Here is a 16,114-nt window from a genome sequence, read left to right on the forward strand (position 1 = left end):
TTAGAATGATTTAAATATGGTATAAATTATTATCAATTCTGGCGCCAACACTCTTCTCACGTTTCTATTACAAAAAAAATTGTTCTTTCTTCTTCCCTTCCAATTTGCTTCTTGTGATACAGTTAGTCTTTTTTTTATATATATATTATTTATTCTTCCGTTTCATAGCATATATTTTTTTTCCTTAAAAAAATTGTTATTTCTTCTTTCGTTTCGTAACATATATTCTGCTAATGTTCCTCCTATTTTGATTTTTCACATATGCTACTGAATAATACATTGTTACATATATACTACTACTGCATATATTCAATAATACATACACATATTTTTTTTCTCATGTTTTGTAATTTTTTTCTTACTCAATTTATATACTACTGCATATATTCAATAATTATGGCATGTTCCGATCATCTTATTCATATTTTTTTAGTAAAGTTTTCGTGAACAATATATAAATTTATATACCACTGTTTAATCTACTTCTATTATGTGATTTATCAGATATATATATCTTATTCATATTTATGTTCTGTGATTTGTTACATATATACTACTGCATATCTTCAATAATACATAAATTGTAGTTGAATCTCATTATATGTCACTGCATACACAAACGATGTTATCAGTATATACATCTATATATATACAATAACAGGTATTTAGTGACACATATTGTAACAACCCAACTCTTTATACTAAGCTGAAGATATTACTACTTAAAGAAAAATAAAATTTCTTAAATTAAATTGGAAAGTAAAACAAATGTTCATGATCAAAACTTCAAATACTCAATTAAAATCATAAATAAATAGAAATAAATAGAAATAAATCTCAAAATAATAAAATCCTAGTTAGGGCCCTATCTAGTTTTAAAGAGTAATAATGAAAGTACAAGAAATACTAAAATCAATCTAAAATCATAATGGCAGAAGCAAAACGTTCCATATGGCATGCTACGATCACTTCTTGTCATTCGCCAACTTTCCTCTACCTCTCCCTTTACCTTTGCCTGAAAAATTTGAACACAAAAGAGTGAATATAAAAATATACTTAGTAAAAGACCTACTACTAGTCCCGCTAGACTGTTAACTTCCTATTAGAGTTCTGTAAAGTGGTACCCCTAAACTGGCACGTTCCCAAACATGCACAATCTGTGATCCCGTAGGAACATCTCTAGTATTTGGTAAACCCAAAGGAACACCTAGGACAAAATTGGTCTTCAGTGAACATAAGGAACACCTAGGACAAACTAGTCTTTAGTGAATCTCAAAAGAAACACTAAGACAATCGGGCTGTGAGTGATCCCGTCAAGTCACTCGTAATATATCATCTCATACTGGACAGGTGATCCTGTTGGATTACACAGTCATAAAAAGGTGGTGATCCTCTAATAGATAAAGCTAATAGTGACTCATTCACAGAATGTAGCATAATATAACATCATAATCATGACATGAATATTAACCATAGCATTCTAAATCATGAGATTTATAATTCATGCATAACATCAACATCAACAGTCATCATCAACATAACTCAGTCAGAACTAACTGTCATCATCAGCATAGGCTAGTCATGACTACCCATCATCATAAATCATGAACACATTATGCATATTAGAATCCAATTAAAATCTAACCTTGGTTGGAAAAAATTCCACAACTCAACTTCCAATTAAAATCTAACCAATTTAATCCAAAATCTAAAATTAAATTAATTAGAGTCCAAAAATCAATATTTGTTGGGCATTAACCAAAATTCAATCCACTTACCCAAAGTTTACCAAAACAATAGGTGAAAAGTCAAAAAATAAGCTTAGTGGCTCAAAATGACTTGGTTAGAGGGGAAACTAGTTAGGCGGCTTGACTGAAGGAGGGAATCGGCTCGGGTAGGGCGCTGCTCATGCAGAGTTAGGTTGGCAGCTCGACTCAGTGCGAAGAACGGCTCAGGTAAGGTGTGGCTCGTGGAGAGTTGGGTTGGCAGCTCAGCTCGACGTGAAAAATGGCTCGGGTAAGGCGCAGCTCGCTTGCGACGGAGATGGACGACTAACATGTGGGACGAACGACTTGCACGAAATAAGTAGGCTTGCACGACGGTCGTCGATCGGAGATAGGTGGCGGCGGCGGCGAGGCGCGGCTAGGGTTTTCTCTTTAAGATTTTCTTGTGATGAGGAAGAAGAAGATGAATAGTGTCATGTTTTCAAAGGAGTTATTTAATGAAATAATAATAATATAATTATTATTACTTTTCTTTTATCTTTTCTTTATTTTATTCCAAATAAAACAACCCATTCTCTCTCTTCATTTAAACCCATCAAGTTTACTTTTTAAACTTAAATCTCCCTCCCTCTCCAATCAAATCAATTTATCTTTCCCAAAATAAATATTCTTACATAATTATATTACCTACATAATATAATTATTTCAACTTCAAATTTAATTACATAATCATATATAATTAATCAAATTTCTCCCAAATACAAATCTCTTAAAACAAATAACTTTAATCATAAATTCCAAATTTATACAATTAGATATTTTCTAAAATATCTAATAAATTCCAATCTCTACAAATCAAATATTTCAACAATTGAATCAAAATTACACCAAAAAATTTTCAAAATTAAACTTAAGATAATTGCGAATAAATTACTTAAATTTTGGGGTGTTACAATCTTCCCTTCTTTGAGAAACTTTTGTCCTCGAAAGTTCTAATCCTCGAACAGCTTGGGGTACTAGGCCCTCATGTCATCCTGTCTCTTCCATGTGGCCTCTTCAGCTCCGTGGTTTCGCCAAAGAACTTTGACCAGCGCAATTCCTCTATTACGAAGCATTTTGATATCTCTTGCCAAAATCTTAACGGGTTGCTCCTTGTAACTCAAGTTCTCATTAATGTGCAATGGCTTAAAGTCAACTACATGTGTCGGGTCTGCCATATACTGCCTCAGCATAGAGACGTGAAACACATCATGAACTGCAGAAAAATAGGGAGGCAACGCCAAACGATATGCTATGGGGTCAATTCGCTCAAGTATCTCAAATGACCCTACAAAACGTAGACTTAGCTTTCCCTTCTTCTCGAACCTCAAAACACCCTCCATAGGTACTACCTTCAGAAAAACCATGTCTCCCACAACAAACTCTAGATTCTTACGTCATTCATCAGCATAACTCTTTTGTTTTATCTGTGCTGTCAACATACGAGCTCTAATCTTTTGTATGGCCGCATTGGTGGTCTGAACTAACTCAGGGCCTAACATCCTCTACTCACCAACCTTACCCCAACATACGGGGAGATCTATAATACTTGTGATACAGAGCCTCAAACGTTGTCATGCTAATGGTAGCCTTGTAACTGTTATTATAGGGGAACTCCATCAAATGCAAATGAGAGTCCCAACTCCCTAAAAACTACAGCACACAAGCTCACAGCATATCTTCCAAAATCTAGTTCAGCAGATAGAATATTGAATTAGTTTTCCTTCTTATTATTATACTTTTAGTATGTTGTTTCAGAATTTTATTTAAAATATTTATATTCCAATTTTTAGTTCAATTATTTTATTTTCATATTTTTCCATAAATTTCCAACATACTAATCAAAGTTCCTCAATTTATTATATTTAATATACTACCCTTCATACATAATCACTATTGTTTCAAACATAACTTATTATTTTTTACATATACTATGAATATTTGAAATGAAATATATAAACCAATTTAACAAATTGAAAATACAACATTTCATTCGTAAAATATACAATGTATTATTTCATATATACTATTCATAAATCAATTTAACATATCCTATCTTTCGGTAAATGTATGTCAATTTATATGTATTATTGTATATATGAAGGGGTATATATACACTAAATAATAGAACCGATATATCATATTTTTTGAAAACTGTATGCCAACATATATTTATAAATTATATATATCAAGTGGTATATATCTAAATGAAATATTAGGATGGTGAGGAGAAGATTATGGGATAGGGTGGGGCCCACGTATATAATATCTTTAAATTTAAAAATTAAAAACTTGTGGGACCCACGTATTAAATATTAAATAAATAAATAAATAATATATATTCAATACCTTTAAATTTTAAAATAAAGGAAGTGGGGTCCACGCAAGCAAAGTCGTGTACGAGGTGCACGACTTCCACAAAACTACCCTATTTTTATCAATAGTTTGGCTTCCACCCTATTTTTGACATTAGTTTTTTAAAATACATTATTTTAGAAAAGGATTCATAAAAATATGTGCAATATTATATATATGAAGTGGTATATATCTAAAACAAATATTCCAGAATATAACGTTAAATGTTGTAGAAATACTACGATTTAATGAAGTACAAAAAAAAAAAGTAAACGAATTGAGGAAGACAACTAACTGGATGCATAAGGAGAACGAAAGGGCGAAATAAATTGAGATTATGTGGATAACGGAATCAGAATCGATCATGGACTAAATAGGAGATGAAGAACGTAGCTGGATGGAATTGGTAAAGAAATCCGATAACTTTCCGGCGGAGGATGTACCGGAATAGGTGGAGAAATTGGATAAATTGTTGGCGACAGATGTAACGAAGAAGAATGACTGTTAACGACGAAAATGGGATGTAAAAATTATGCTAATGAATAATTAAGAAAGAAAATTTTAAAAATTATTTCATATTCAAAGATATATTATTTAATGATAATTTAAAATAAATTATATAAGGTCACATTTTTTCTTTAATAATTATGATCATAATTAAGGAAGTTATAATTTAGACAATGATGATAAATATAATGTAAATAACGCAAAATATACTTCTTAATTTCAAATTACTTAAATAATTAATGTTAATCATAAGATTAAAATCGTCCTACAAATATGTGAATTCCTAATTAAGTAAAAAAATCTTGTTTTAGGATATTCGTGAAATTTTATAGTCAAATTATGTCTTTTGACCAAATCTTTATTAAATTATTATAGCCTAAATAGGGGTGCTTTGTTACAAGTTTGACCTAATGTTATCAAATTTTTCGTAAATGTTCTAATGAGCTTCAATTTTACACAAATGTAGAGCCCAAAAGACCAAACTATCCATCTTTATTATTAATTATATATTAAAAATAAAAAAATGAAATAAGGAAAATGGAAAATCGCATGTGATTAAGATTTGCATTTATTAGATATCCTATGTAAATATGGTATGCGATTAATTATATTATAGTAATATTATAATCAAAATTACCCTTTAATTATTTTTCTTTTGACGATTTTGTTAAAAAATTCTTCACTCAGTCTGATCTCTCTCACTTTCCAATCTCTATATCTGTCCATTTTTTCTTATTCCGTTCATTTTTTCTTATTCCGTTCATCTCTTTCAAATTTTTTGTGTGAGTGCATACTTGTTTCATATTATTAATTATGTGTATGAAATTTTGAAATATAGTATGCTAGTGAATTTTTTTGGTAAATTTTTCCAATAAAGAAAATTTATAGTGAATGAAGTATATATGTCATGTAATTTACAATATATACTCCTATTTACAGTCAGTCAAGTATATATACCATGTCATTTTCTTTCATTTTGCATTGTTTTTCATGTATATTTCAATGTAATATAATAATTTTTGATATATATTTATTATATTTCATCAAACTTGCATTGATTTTATATATTGGAAGTTAATTTGTAAAATCTTACCGTGACTAAAACTATTTTTGATTAAATAGATCATTATATATCCCTATATATTTAACATAATATTAGATAACAACAAATCAATGCATATTTTACATTTATTTTAATTTTGTAACAAATTTTACATAATATGAAAGTACAAATTTATATCAATACAATTAGGAAAAGGTATTGCTAATGATATTTTATATATACTATATAGTATATTATATATTATGTGTCTTCTGCTTAATGATATATTATGTGTGTGATGCTTAATGCTTAATGATGTTTAATATATATTGTAACATATATGAAATATTATGTGTCTGCTACTTAATTATATATTATGTGTGTGATGCTTAATGCTTAATGATATATGATATATACCGTAAACTATATGATATTTTTTATATTGTATGTTCGTAGGGTGCACCATTGATCTTAAAAAGAAATAAATGGTCTAGAGTCTAGAAACTTAAATAAGAAGTTCATTAACTACACATTACTATTAAATACGAAAAGGAAACGGAAAAGAAATTTATTATATATTGTATACTATATTGCATATTCTAATAAATAAAATTAATAACATGAAACAATTAGTCGAAGGAGATGACCATCATAATATACAGCAATTTTGGCCATACTTGACAAGAAATAATAGAGCTACATGTGTTACTGCTTATGTATATTTTAAATATATAGGTGTATAATAGGTCACAATACAAAATTGTTTTAAAAATGCAATGATATATAATAATAATGAAACAAATATACACAGGAAGGAATCATTGAAAATACAATTAAAATATATTGCAATTTTGTCTATACATGATAAATATTCATTCACTAATATAACTGTCAATACAACAAATAATAAAACTATATGTGTCACAAATTACGTATTATTGTAAACCGATAGGTGTATATATCTAATAAAATCACATAACAAAATTATAATATGAAGTGATATATAATAGTAATGAAACTAATATGAACTTAAAAAAATCGTTTAAAATACAATTAACATATACTGCAATTTTGTCCATACATGATAAAAAATAATCAAAATATATGTGTCATTGTTATTGTAATATTCTATATATGAAATATTTTATATTATTGACGACACATTTAAGAAACAAATTTAATAAAAAAAATTAACAACATGAAAAAATTATTTAAAGAAGATGATCGGATTATGCCTTCACTGTACTTTTTGTTCATCGAAAAAATCCACGAAAATTTAAAAAGAAATTATATATGGCAAAATTTACATAAATAGGAAGAGAAATAAATATGAACGAAAAAATTCTGCACTTACTAGATATACTTGAAGAAGTTGGAAATTTGAAAGAACAAGATCAAAAATTGAATAAATTCAATTTGTAGAAATTATTCAATACACTATTATCATATTATATTCAACTTTATACTATATTAAAATTAAATATCCAATAAATGATATCCTACTATTAAATGCAAATATAAATCTGGATTATTTATTACAGTAATTTGGTAAGTTATAAAATAGATAATAAATGTGGTATAATATAATTATGGTATTATATTATATATATTTTCGAAAATCAATTTTAATTATAATCCATGTGAACGCGTTTAAAATGATTCTAAAAAACACGAAATCTTAATTAAGATAATAAATAAAAATTTAAGATATTTGTATAAAATCTATACTATATATAAAAGTCCGTATATAGAGAAATTTTTTCTCCCTATTTTACACTTGTTTTATAACTATTTTTTCATTATTAATTTGATGGGTAATTTTGTCATTTTTTTAAATCAAATACATTTTTTAGCTTTTCTTTCTTTTATCATTACCCTTTTAATTGAATTCTATTAATAAAAATGATTTCTATATATTAATTATCATTAAATATAATCAAATGTTAAAGAATGTAGAATTTGAAATGTATTTTATCTACTTATTTCTAAAAAGAAAATTACTCTAAAATTTATGACTTTACCTTTAATTTATAATTACGTTGGTTTCAAAATTTTTGAAATTTTTGTAGTTTTGCAATGTCATTCTTGTTACTATAAAAGGAGTCTCAAAAGGAGTCTTCTTTTGGTTTCTTTTGCACACAACTCAATATCTCTCAAAATTCATTTTTTTTAACTTAAATAATGATAGATAAAGATTTTTTTTTCGTTCCTTCATCTACACTTTTTCCTCTAGCAAATTCTTTTCTGTATGATTGACAGATAAGGACAAAAAATTATTAAGGATTTTCGTTGCACTTCAAAGAGTTTTTAATAATTATATATCTCTTCCCATTCATGCTAGCAAATGTTGGTGGAATGATTTGTGCAACGCCCCAACAATTTAGATTTTCATTTTCATTATCCTAAGTGTAGTTAGTGAAATTTTTAATTTATTTGAGGCAACTTCACTAGTGATATTTTTTATTTGCATAATTATTTAAGTTGAGGACATAATTATATTGATTTGGATAATAAGATTGGTAGAGTTATATGTTGAAGATAAAGATATTTGGGATGAGGAGAGAGAGAATTGAATTTTTTTGTTAAAGGTAATGGTGATATATTATTTGGAAAAAGAAAAAGAAAGAGAAGGGATTGATGTGATTGGTTGAAATTGAATTTCAAAGAGGGAGATTTTGTTGGGTTTAATTGAAGAATCAGAGTATGAGATTTTTTGGGGAAAAGAAAAGATAATAATAATGATAAAGAATTATTATTGTGGCATTAAATAGCTTGCACTATTCATCTTCCTCTTCAACCAAACCCAAAAGAAGAAACCCTAGCAAGCCGCCACCCCTCCCTTCTCTACTAGTCGTCGCCGTCGAGCGTTCGTCACATAACAACCGAGTCGATCGCCACCCAGTCGAGCCGTCGCCATCAATCGAGCGTCTCTCAAGCCGACAACCTTCGCGGATCGGAAGCCGACCCGCGTCTCTCCAGCTGACTTCTTCCGCCAGCTGCTCGATCAGCCACACTGTCGTACGCCGCACGCCGGTCGTCGAAGCCCGCGAAGCTCAGTCGTGTCGCGCCTCCGGAACCTGAGCCGCACACTCGTACCCGACCGCGTCTCCACTCTGCGTAAACACGAGCGACCTGCATCCACCCGCATCGAGCCGCACGCACGCCGCGTCTGCACCGCTAGCCGAGCTGCATCCATCTGCACCGAGCCGCATGCGTGCAGCACCTGCACTCGAGCCGAGTCGAGCCGCCAAGCCCTTTTGAGCCACCTAGATTTTTCGATCCTTTCCCCACCTATCGTCGGTAAGTTTTTGGTAAGTTGGTTGGGTTTTTGGCATACCCAACGAAGAGTAATTTTGGTTTTTAAATAATTTAATTTTGGATTAAATTAAACTATCTTTCTAAAAGGACCGGTTGGACTAGTTGGAGTTTGGAGCGTGGGATTTCTCGACTTAAAGGAAATTATTGCAACCTTGATCTTGGGATTTGAGACTTGGGAAGCGTGTGACCTTACTATTAGAATTCGATTTAGCAAATCTCCAGGTAAGAGCTTTCTACTACTAGCTCTACGACTAAAATCAGGAGACCGCATGCATTCCTAGTTATGCACGTTGAGGACTAGACTGTATAACGATATGTCAATTAATGAGGGCATGATGTGACTGATGATGTGATTTGATATGATGGCATGGTATAATGTGATGACGTGGCTTGTTATGACTTCATGTTTGGATATTGTGATGAGATGGGACTTGATGATTAGACTGATATGATTACGAGATGATGCTATACTATATGTATGTTATGGTTAGGGTACCTGTTAGCTTAGCCTATTAGAGTCGTACCTGCATGGGTGTCCTTCGGGATCACCACCTATTTAGGACTGCGTAGTCCGACAGGATCGCTAGTCTGGCATGGATATAAATATGATTCGAGTGATTCGACGGGATCCTTGCAGCCCGATTGTCTTAGCGTTTCCTCCGGGTTTGCTACAGACCAGTATGTCCTAGGTGCTCCCTCGGGACACCGAAGACCAGACTCTGTTCCTACGGGAGCGCATGTTGCACGTGTTCGGGAACGTGCAAGTTATTGGGTACTATTTTTAGAACTCTAATAGTAAGTCTTTGTTTTGTTTTGTTTTATTTTACCTTTTTGGCCATACGGTCCTTCGTCACTCGCCAGGTATGTCTTAAGGTCTTGTTAAATGTTATAGTTACAATCTTGCCTGAATGAAATGAGAATAGATAGTATGAATGTTATGTTTTTATGGTGAAAAGTTTTTACTGGTGAAATTTAGGGAAAATGCCGCCACGTAGAGGTGCACGCCGAGGAGGTAGTAGGGGAGGCAGAGGAGCCGGACGTGGCCAGCCGGAGGAGCAACCTGCTGTGCCGGCGGCCAACCCTAACGCACCGGTCACCCAGGCAGTTCTCGCCGCGATGGAGCAGCGTTATCAGGATATGCTGCAAGCTGCTCTAGCCCCTTTTCTTGCTGCCTAACTGACCCAGGCCACCCCTGTTCAGGCCCAGACCGTCACCCCTCCAGCCAATGTGGAAGCTCAGCCCGCGCCAGTTCAACTGTCGGTTGAGGCCAAACACCTGAGAGACTTTATGAAGTATAATCCTAAAACTTTTGACGGGTCCATGGACAACCCTACCAAGGCCCAAATGTGGTTGACATCCATAAAGACTATCTTTCGGTACATGAAATGCCCAGACGACCAGAAGGTACAGTGTGTAGTTTTCTTCTTGGAGGATAGAGGCACCGCCTGGTGGGAGACTGCTGAGAGGATGCTGGGGGGCGACGTTAGCAAAATAACCTGGGAGCAGTTCAAGGAGAACTTCTATGCTAAGTTCTTCTCTGCCAACGTGAAGCACGCTAAGTAGCAAGAGTTCCTAAACTTGGAGCAAGGCGACATGACCGTGGAGTAGTACGACGCCGAGTTCGACATGTTGTCCCGTTTTGCTCCCGATGTGGTAAGGGATGAGGCTGCTAGGACTGAGAAATTCGTTAAAGGTCTCAGACTAGACCTCCAGGGCATCGTCCGAGCCCTCCGACCAGCTACTCATGCTGATGCACTACGCATAGCACTAAATTTGAGCCTGCATGAGAGAGCTGATTCGTCTAAGGCTGCCGATAGAGGGTCAACCCTGGGACAGAAGAGAAAGGTGGAGCTGCAGCCTGACTTGGCACCACAGCGAAATCTAAGGTCAGGAGGTGTTTTCCAGCGTAATCGACGGAAGCTTGCAGCAGCCGGGAGAACTCTGAGAGAGCTACCCATCTGTCCTACCTATGGGAGAGTCCATGGAGGTCGTTGCTTGGCCGAGAGCAGAGTTTGCTTCAGGTGCAGATAACCAGGGCACCCGTCAGGAGGCCGAGCGAGCTGGTATAGTGGTGACAGGTACGCTCCCAATCTTGGGGCACTATGCTTTTGTGCTGTTTGACTCTGGGTCATCCCATTCGTTCATATCCTCTGTGTTCGTTCAGCATGTGGGTTTAGAGGTAGAACCATTGGGTAGTGTTTTATCTGTTTCTACTCCATCTGGAGAGGTCTTGTTGTCTAAAGAAAAGATAAAGGCATATTAGGTAGAGATAGCGAACCATGTGTTAGATGTGACTTTGCTAGTGTTGAACATGCGTGATTTTGATGTGATTTTAGGCATGGATTGGCTGTCGGCTAACCATGCAAGTATAGACTGTTTTGGTAAGGAAGTCGTTTTTAACCCTCCCTTTGGTTCTAGTTTCAAATTTAGGGGGGCAGGAATTGTATGTATACCCAAGGTCATCTCAGCCATGAAGGCTAGTAAACTACTCAGTCAGGGCACTTGGGGCATCTTGGCAAGCGTAGTAGATACCAAAGAATCAGAAGTTTCCCTGTCCTCCGAACCAGTGATAAGGGAGTACCTCGATGTTTTCCCCGAAAAGCTTCCAGGAATTCCGCCTCCCCGAGAGAGAGACTTTGCCATCGAGTTAGAGCCTGGCACAACTCCTATCTCGAGAGCCCCTTACAGAATAGCTCCAGCCGAGCTAAAGAAGCTGAAGGTACAGCTGCAGGAGTTGCTGGATAAGGGTTTCATCCGACCTAGTGTGTCACCTTGGGGAGCCTCATGGTTATTTGTGAAGAAGAAGGATGGGTCGATGCGCCTTTGCATTGACTACAGAGAGTTGAACAAGGTGACAGTTAAGAACCGCTACCCTTTGCCCAGGATTGATGACTTGTTCGATCAGTTGTAGGGAGCCACTGTCTTTTCTAAGATCGACATGCGATCAGGCTATCACTAGTTGAGGATCAGGGACAGTGATATTCCTAAGACGGCCTTCCGTTCAAGATACGGTCATTACGAGTTCATTGTGATGTCTTTTGGGTTGACTAATGCTCCTGCGGTATTCATGGACTTGATGAACAAGGTGTTTAAGGATTTCTTAGACTCGTTCGTCATAGTTTTCATTGACGACATTTTGATCTACTCAAAGACTGAGGCTGAGCATGAGGAGCATTTGCACCAGGTTTTGGAGACTCTTCGAGTCAATAAGTTGTATGCCAAGTTCTCCAAGTGTGAGTTCTGGCTGAAGAAGGTGACTTTGCTCAGCCACGTGGTTTTCAGTGAGGGAGTTTCTGTGGACCCAACAAAGATCGAAGCGGTTACCAATTGGCCTCGACCGTCTACGGTTAGCGAGATTCGTAGTTTCCTGGGTTTGGCAGGTTACTACAGGAGGTTCGTGGAAGACTTTTCACGTATAGCCAGTCCCTTGACTCAGTTGACCAGGAAGGGGACTCCTTTTGTTTGGAGCCCAGCTTGCGAGAGTAGCTTCCAGGAGCTTAAGCAGAAGCTTGTGACTGCACCAGTCCTGACAGTGCCAGACAGATCGGGGAGTTTTGTGATCTACAGTGATGCCTCCAAAAAGGGACTAGGCTGTGTTCTGATGCAGCAAGGTAAGGTAGTTGCTTATGCCTCCCGTCAGTTGAAGAGTCATGAGCAGAACTACCCTACCCATGACCTAGAGTTGGCAGCAGTGGTTTTTGCACTGAAGATATGGAGGCACTACCTGTACAGTGAGAAGATACAGATTTTCACTAACCATAAGAGCCTAAAGTACTTCTTCACCCAGAAGGAGCTGAACATGAGGCAGAGGAGGTGGCTCGAGTTAGTGAAAGACTATGACTGCGAGATTCTGTACTACCCAGGTAAGGCTAATGTAGTAGCTGACGTGCTGAGTAGGAAGGTTGCACATTCAGCAACACTTATCACCAAGCAAGCTCTCTTACTCAGAGATTTTGAGAGAGCCGAGATTGCAGTCTCAGTAGGAGAGGTTACCTCACAGTTGGCGCAGTTGTCAGTACAGCCGACCTTGAGACAGAGGATTATTGTTGCTCAGCTAAATGATCCTTATTTGGTCGAGAAGTGTCGTTTGGTAGAGACAGAGCAAGGTGAGGATTTCTCCATATCCTCTGACGATGGCCTTACGTTTGAGGGACGTTTGTGTGTACCGGAAGACAGTGCACTCAAGGAAGAGCTTTTGACTGAGGCTCACAATTCTCCATTTACTATGCACCCTAGAAGTACGAAGATGTACATGGACTTGAGGAGCGTCTATTAGTGGAGGAACATGAAGAGAGAAGTGGCAGATTTTGTCAGTAGAAGTTTGGTATGCTAGTAGGTGAAGGCACCTAGACAGTGGCCAGCCGCGTTGTTGCAACCCTTGAGTGTGCTAGGATGGAAATGGGAGAGTGTGTCGATGGACTTCATTACAGGACTGCCCAAGACCCTAAAGGGCTATACAGTGACCTGGGTTGTTGTCGACAGACTCAACGAAGTTAGCCCACTTTGTTCTAGGGAAATCCACTTACACTGCCAGTAAGTGGGGACAGTTATATATGACGGAGATAGTGAGACTGCATGGAGTACCTGTATCCATCGTTTCAGACAGAGATGCTCGTTTCACATCGAAGTTCTGGAAAGGACTTCAGCTTGCATTGCGCACGAGGTTAGACTTCAGCACAGCTTTTCATCCTCAGACCGATGGTCAAACAGAGAGGTTGAACTAGATTTTGGAGGACATGCTGCGAGCCTGCGTGTTAGAGTTTTCAGGGAGTTGGGGCTCTCATTTGCATTTGATGAAGTTCGCCTATAATAACAGCTACCAGGCTACTATTGACATGGCACCATTTGAGGCTCTGTATGGTAAGTGTTGTAGATTTCCTGTCTGCTGGGGAGAGGTTGGTGAGTAGAGGATGCTAGGCCCCGAGTTAGTCCAGACCACCAATGCAGCCGTAAAGAAGATCTGAGCTCGTATGTTGACAGCACAGAGCAGACAGAAGAGCTATGCTGATGTACGACGTAAGGATCTCGAGTTCGATGTGGGAGACATGGTTTTTCTGAAGGTGGCACCTATGAAGGTTGTTCTGAGGTTCAAGAAGAAGGGAAAGCTATGTCCACGTTTTGTAGGGCCGTTTGAGATACTGGAGCGGATTGGCCCTGTAGCTTATCGCTTGGCGTTGCCCCCATCTTTCTCTACAGTGCATGATGTATTCCATGTCTCCATACTGAGGAGGTATGTCGCAGACCCAACGCATGTAGTTGACTTCGAGCCACTGCAAATTAATGAGAACTTGAGCTACGAGGAGCAACCTGTTGAGATTTTGGCAAGAGAGGTCAAGATGCTCCGTAATCGAGGAATTGCACTGGTCAAGGTTCTTTGGCGAAACCATGGGGTTGAAGAGGCCACATGGGAGAGAGAAGAGGACATGAGAGCCATGTACCCCGAGCTGTTCGAGGATTAGAACTTTCGAGGATGAAAGTTTTTCAAAGGAGGGAAGATTGTAACGCCCCAACAATTTAGATTTTCATTTTCATTATCCTAAGTGTAGTTAGTGAAATTTTGAATTTATTTGAGGAAACTTCACTAGTAATATTTTTTATTTGCATAATTATTTAAGTTGAGGACATAATTATTTTAATTTGGATAATAAGATTGGTAGAGTTATATGTTGAAGATAAAGATATTTGGGTTGAGGAGAGAGAGAATTGAATTTTTTGTTAAAGGTAATGGTGATATATTATTTGGAAAAAGAAAAAGAAAGAGAAGGGATTGATGTGATTGGTTGAAATTGAATTTTAAAGAGGGAGATTTTGTTGGGTTTAATTGAAGAAACAGAGTATGAGATTTTTTGGGGAAAAGAAAAGATAATAATAATGATAAAGAATTATTATTGTGGCATTAAATAGCTTGCACTATTCATCTTCCTCTTCAACCAAACCCAAAAGAAGAAACCCTAGCAAGCCGCCGCCGCCGCCCCTCCCTTCCCTGCCAGTCGTCGTCGTCGAGCGTTCGTCACAGAACAACCGAGCCGATCGACACCCAACCGTGCCGTCGCCATCAATCAAGCGTTTCTCAAGCCGACAACCTTCGTGGATCGGAAGCTGACTCGCGTCTCTCTAGCCGATTTCTTCCGCCAGCTGTCGCCACGAAACCAGCCGTCGTCAGTCATTCGATCAGCCACACCGTCGCACGCCGCACGCTGGTCGTCGAAGCCTGCGAAGCTCAGTCGTGTCGTGCCTCCGAAACCCGAACCGCACATCCGTACCCGACCGCGTCTCCACTCTGCGTAAACCCGAGCGACCCGAATCCACTCGCGTCGAACCGCACGCGCGCTGCGTCTGCACCGCTAGCCGAGCCACATCCATCTGCGTCGAGCCGCACGTGCGCAGCACCTGCGCTCGAGCTGAGCCGCATCGCGTCTCCTTTCTTCCAGCCGAGCCGCCAAGCCCTTTTGAGCCACCTAGCTTTTTCGATCCTTTCCCCACCTATCGTCGGTAAGTTTTTGGTAAGTTGGTTGGGTTTTTGGCATACCCAACGAAGAGTAATTTTGGTTTTTAAATAATTTAATTTTGGATTAAATTAAACTATCTTTCTAAAAGGACCGGTTGGACTAGTTGGAGTTTGGAGCGTGGGATTTCTCGACTTAAAGGAAATTATTGCAACCTTGATCTTGGGATTTGAGACTTGGGAAGCGTGTGACCTTACTATTAGAATTCGATTTAGCAAATCTCCAGATAAGAGATTTCTACTACTAGCTCTACGACTAAAATCACGAGACCGCATGCATTCTTAGTTATGCACGTTGAGGACTAGACTGTATAACGATATGTCAATTAATGAGGGCATGATGTGACTGATGATGTGATTTGATATGATGGCATGGTATAATGTGATGACCTGGCTTGTTATGACTTCATGTTTGGATATTGTGATAAGATGGGACTTGATGATTAGACTGATATGATTACGAGATGATGCTATGTTATATGTATGCTATGGTTAGGGTACCTGTTAGCTTAGCCTATTAGAGTCGTACCTGCATGGGTGTCCTTCGGGATCACCACCTATTTAGGATTGCGTAGTCCGACGGGACGGCCAGTCTGGCATGGATATAGATATGATTCGAGTGAT

The 16,114-nt window shown here is 37.2% G+C and overlaps 1 protein-coding gene across 1 annotated transcript; it reads right to left on the reverse strand.

Moving 5' to 3' along the window:
- Positions 1-2,740: 2,740 nt before the first annotated feature.
- Positions 2,741-3,130, reverse strand: LOC127148600 (uncharacterized). The gene has a single exon (XM_051082686.1). The coding sequence runs from the start codon at positions 3,128-3,130 to the stop codon at positions 2,741-2,743; it is 390 nt and encodes a 129-aa protein (XP_050938643.1).
- Between the last annotated feature and the right edge of the window lie 12,984 nt (positions 3,131-16,114).

The sequence above is a fragment of the Cucumis melo genome, chromosome 3, assembly GCF_025177605.1.
Source record: "Cucumis melo cultivar AY chromosome 3, USDA_Cmelo_AY_1.0, whole genome shotgun sequence".
In the NCBI taxonomy this organism is placed as follows: domain Eukaryota; kingdom Viridiplantae; phylum Streptophyta; class Magnoliopsida; order Cucurbitales; family Cucurbitaceae; genus Cucumis; species Cucumis melo.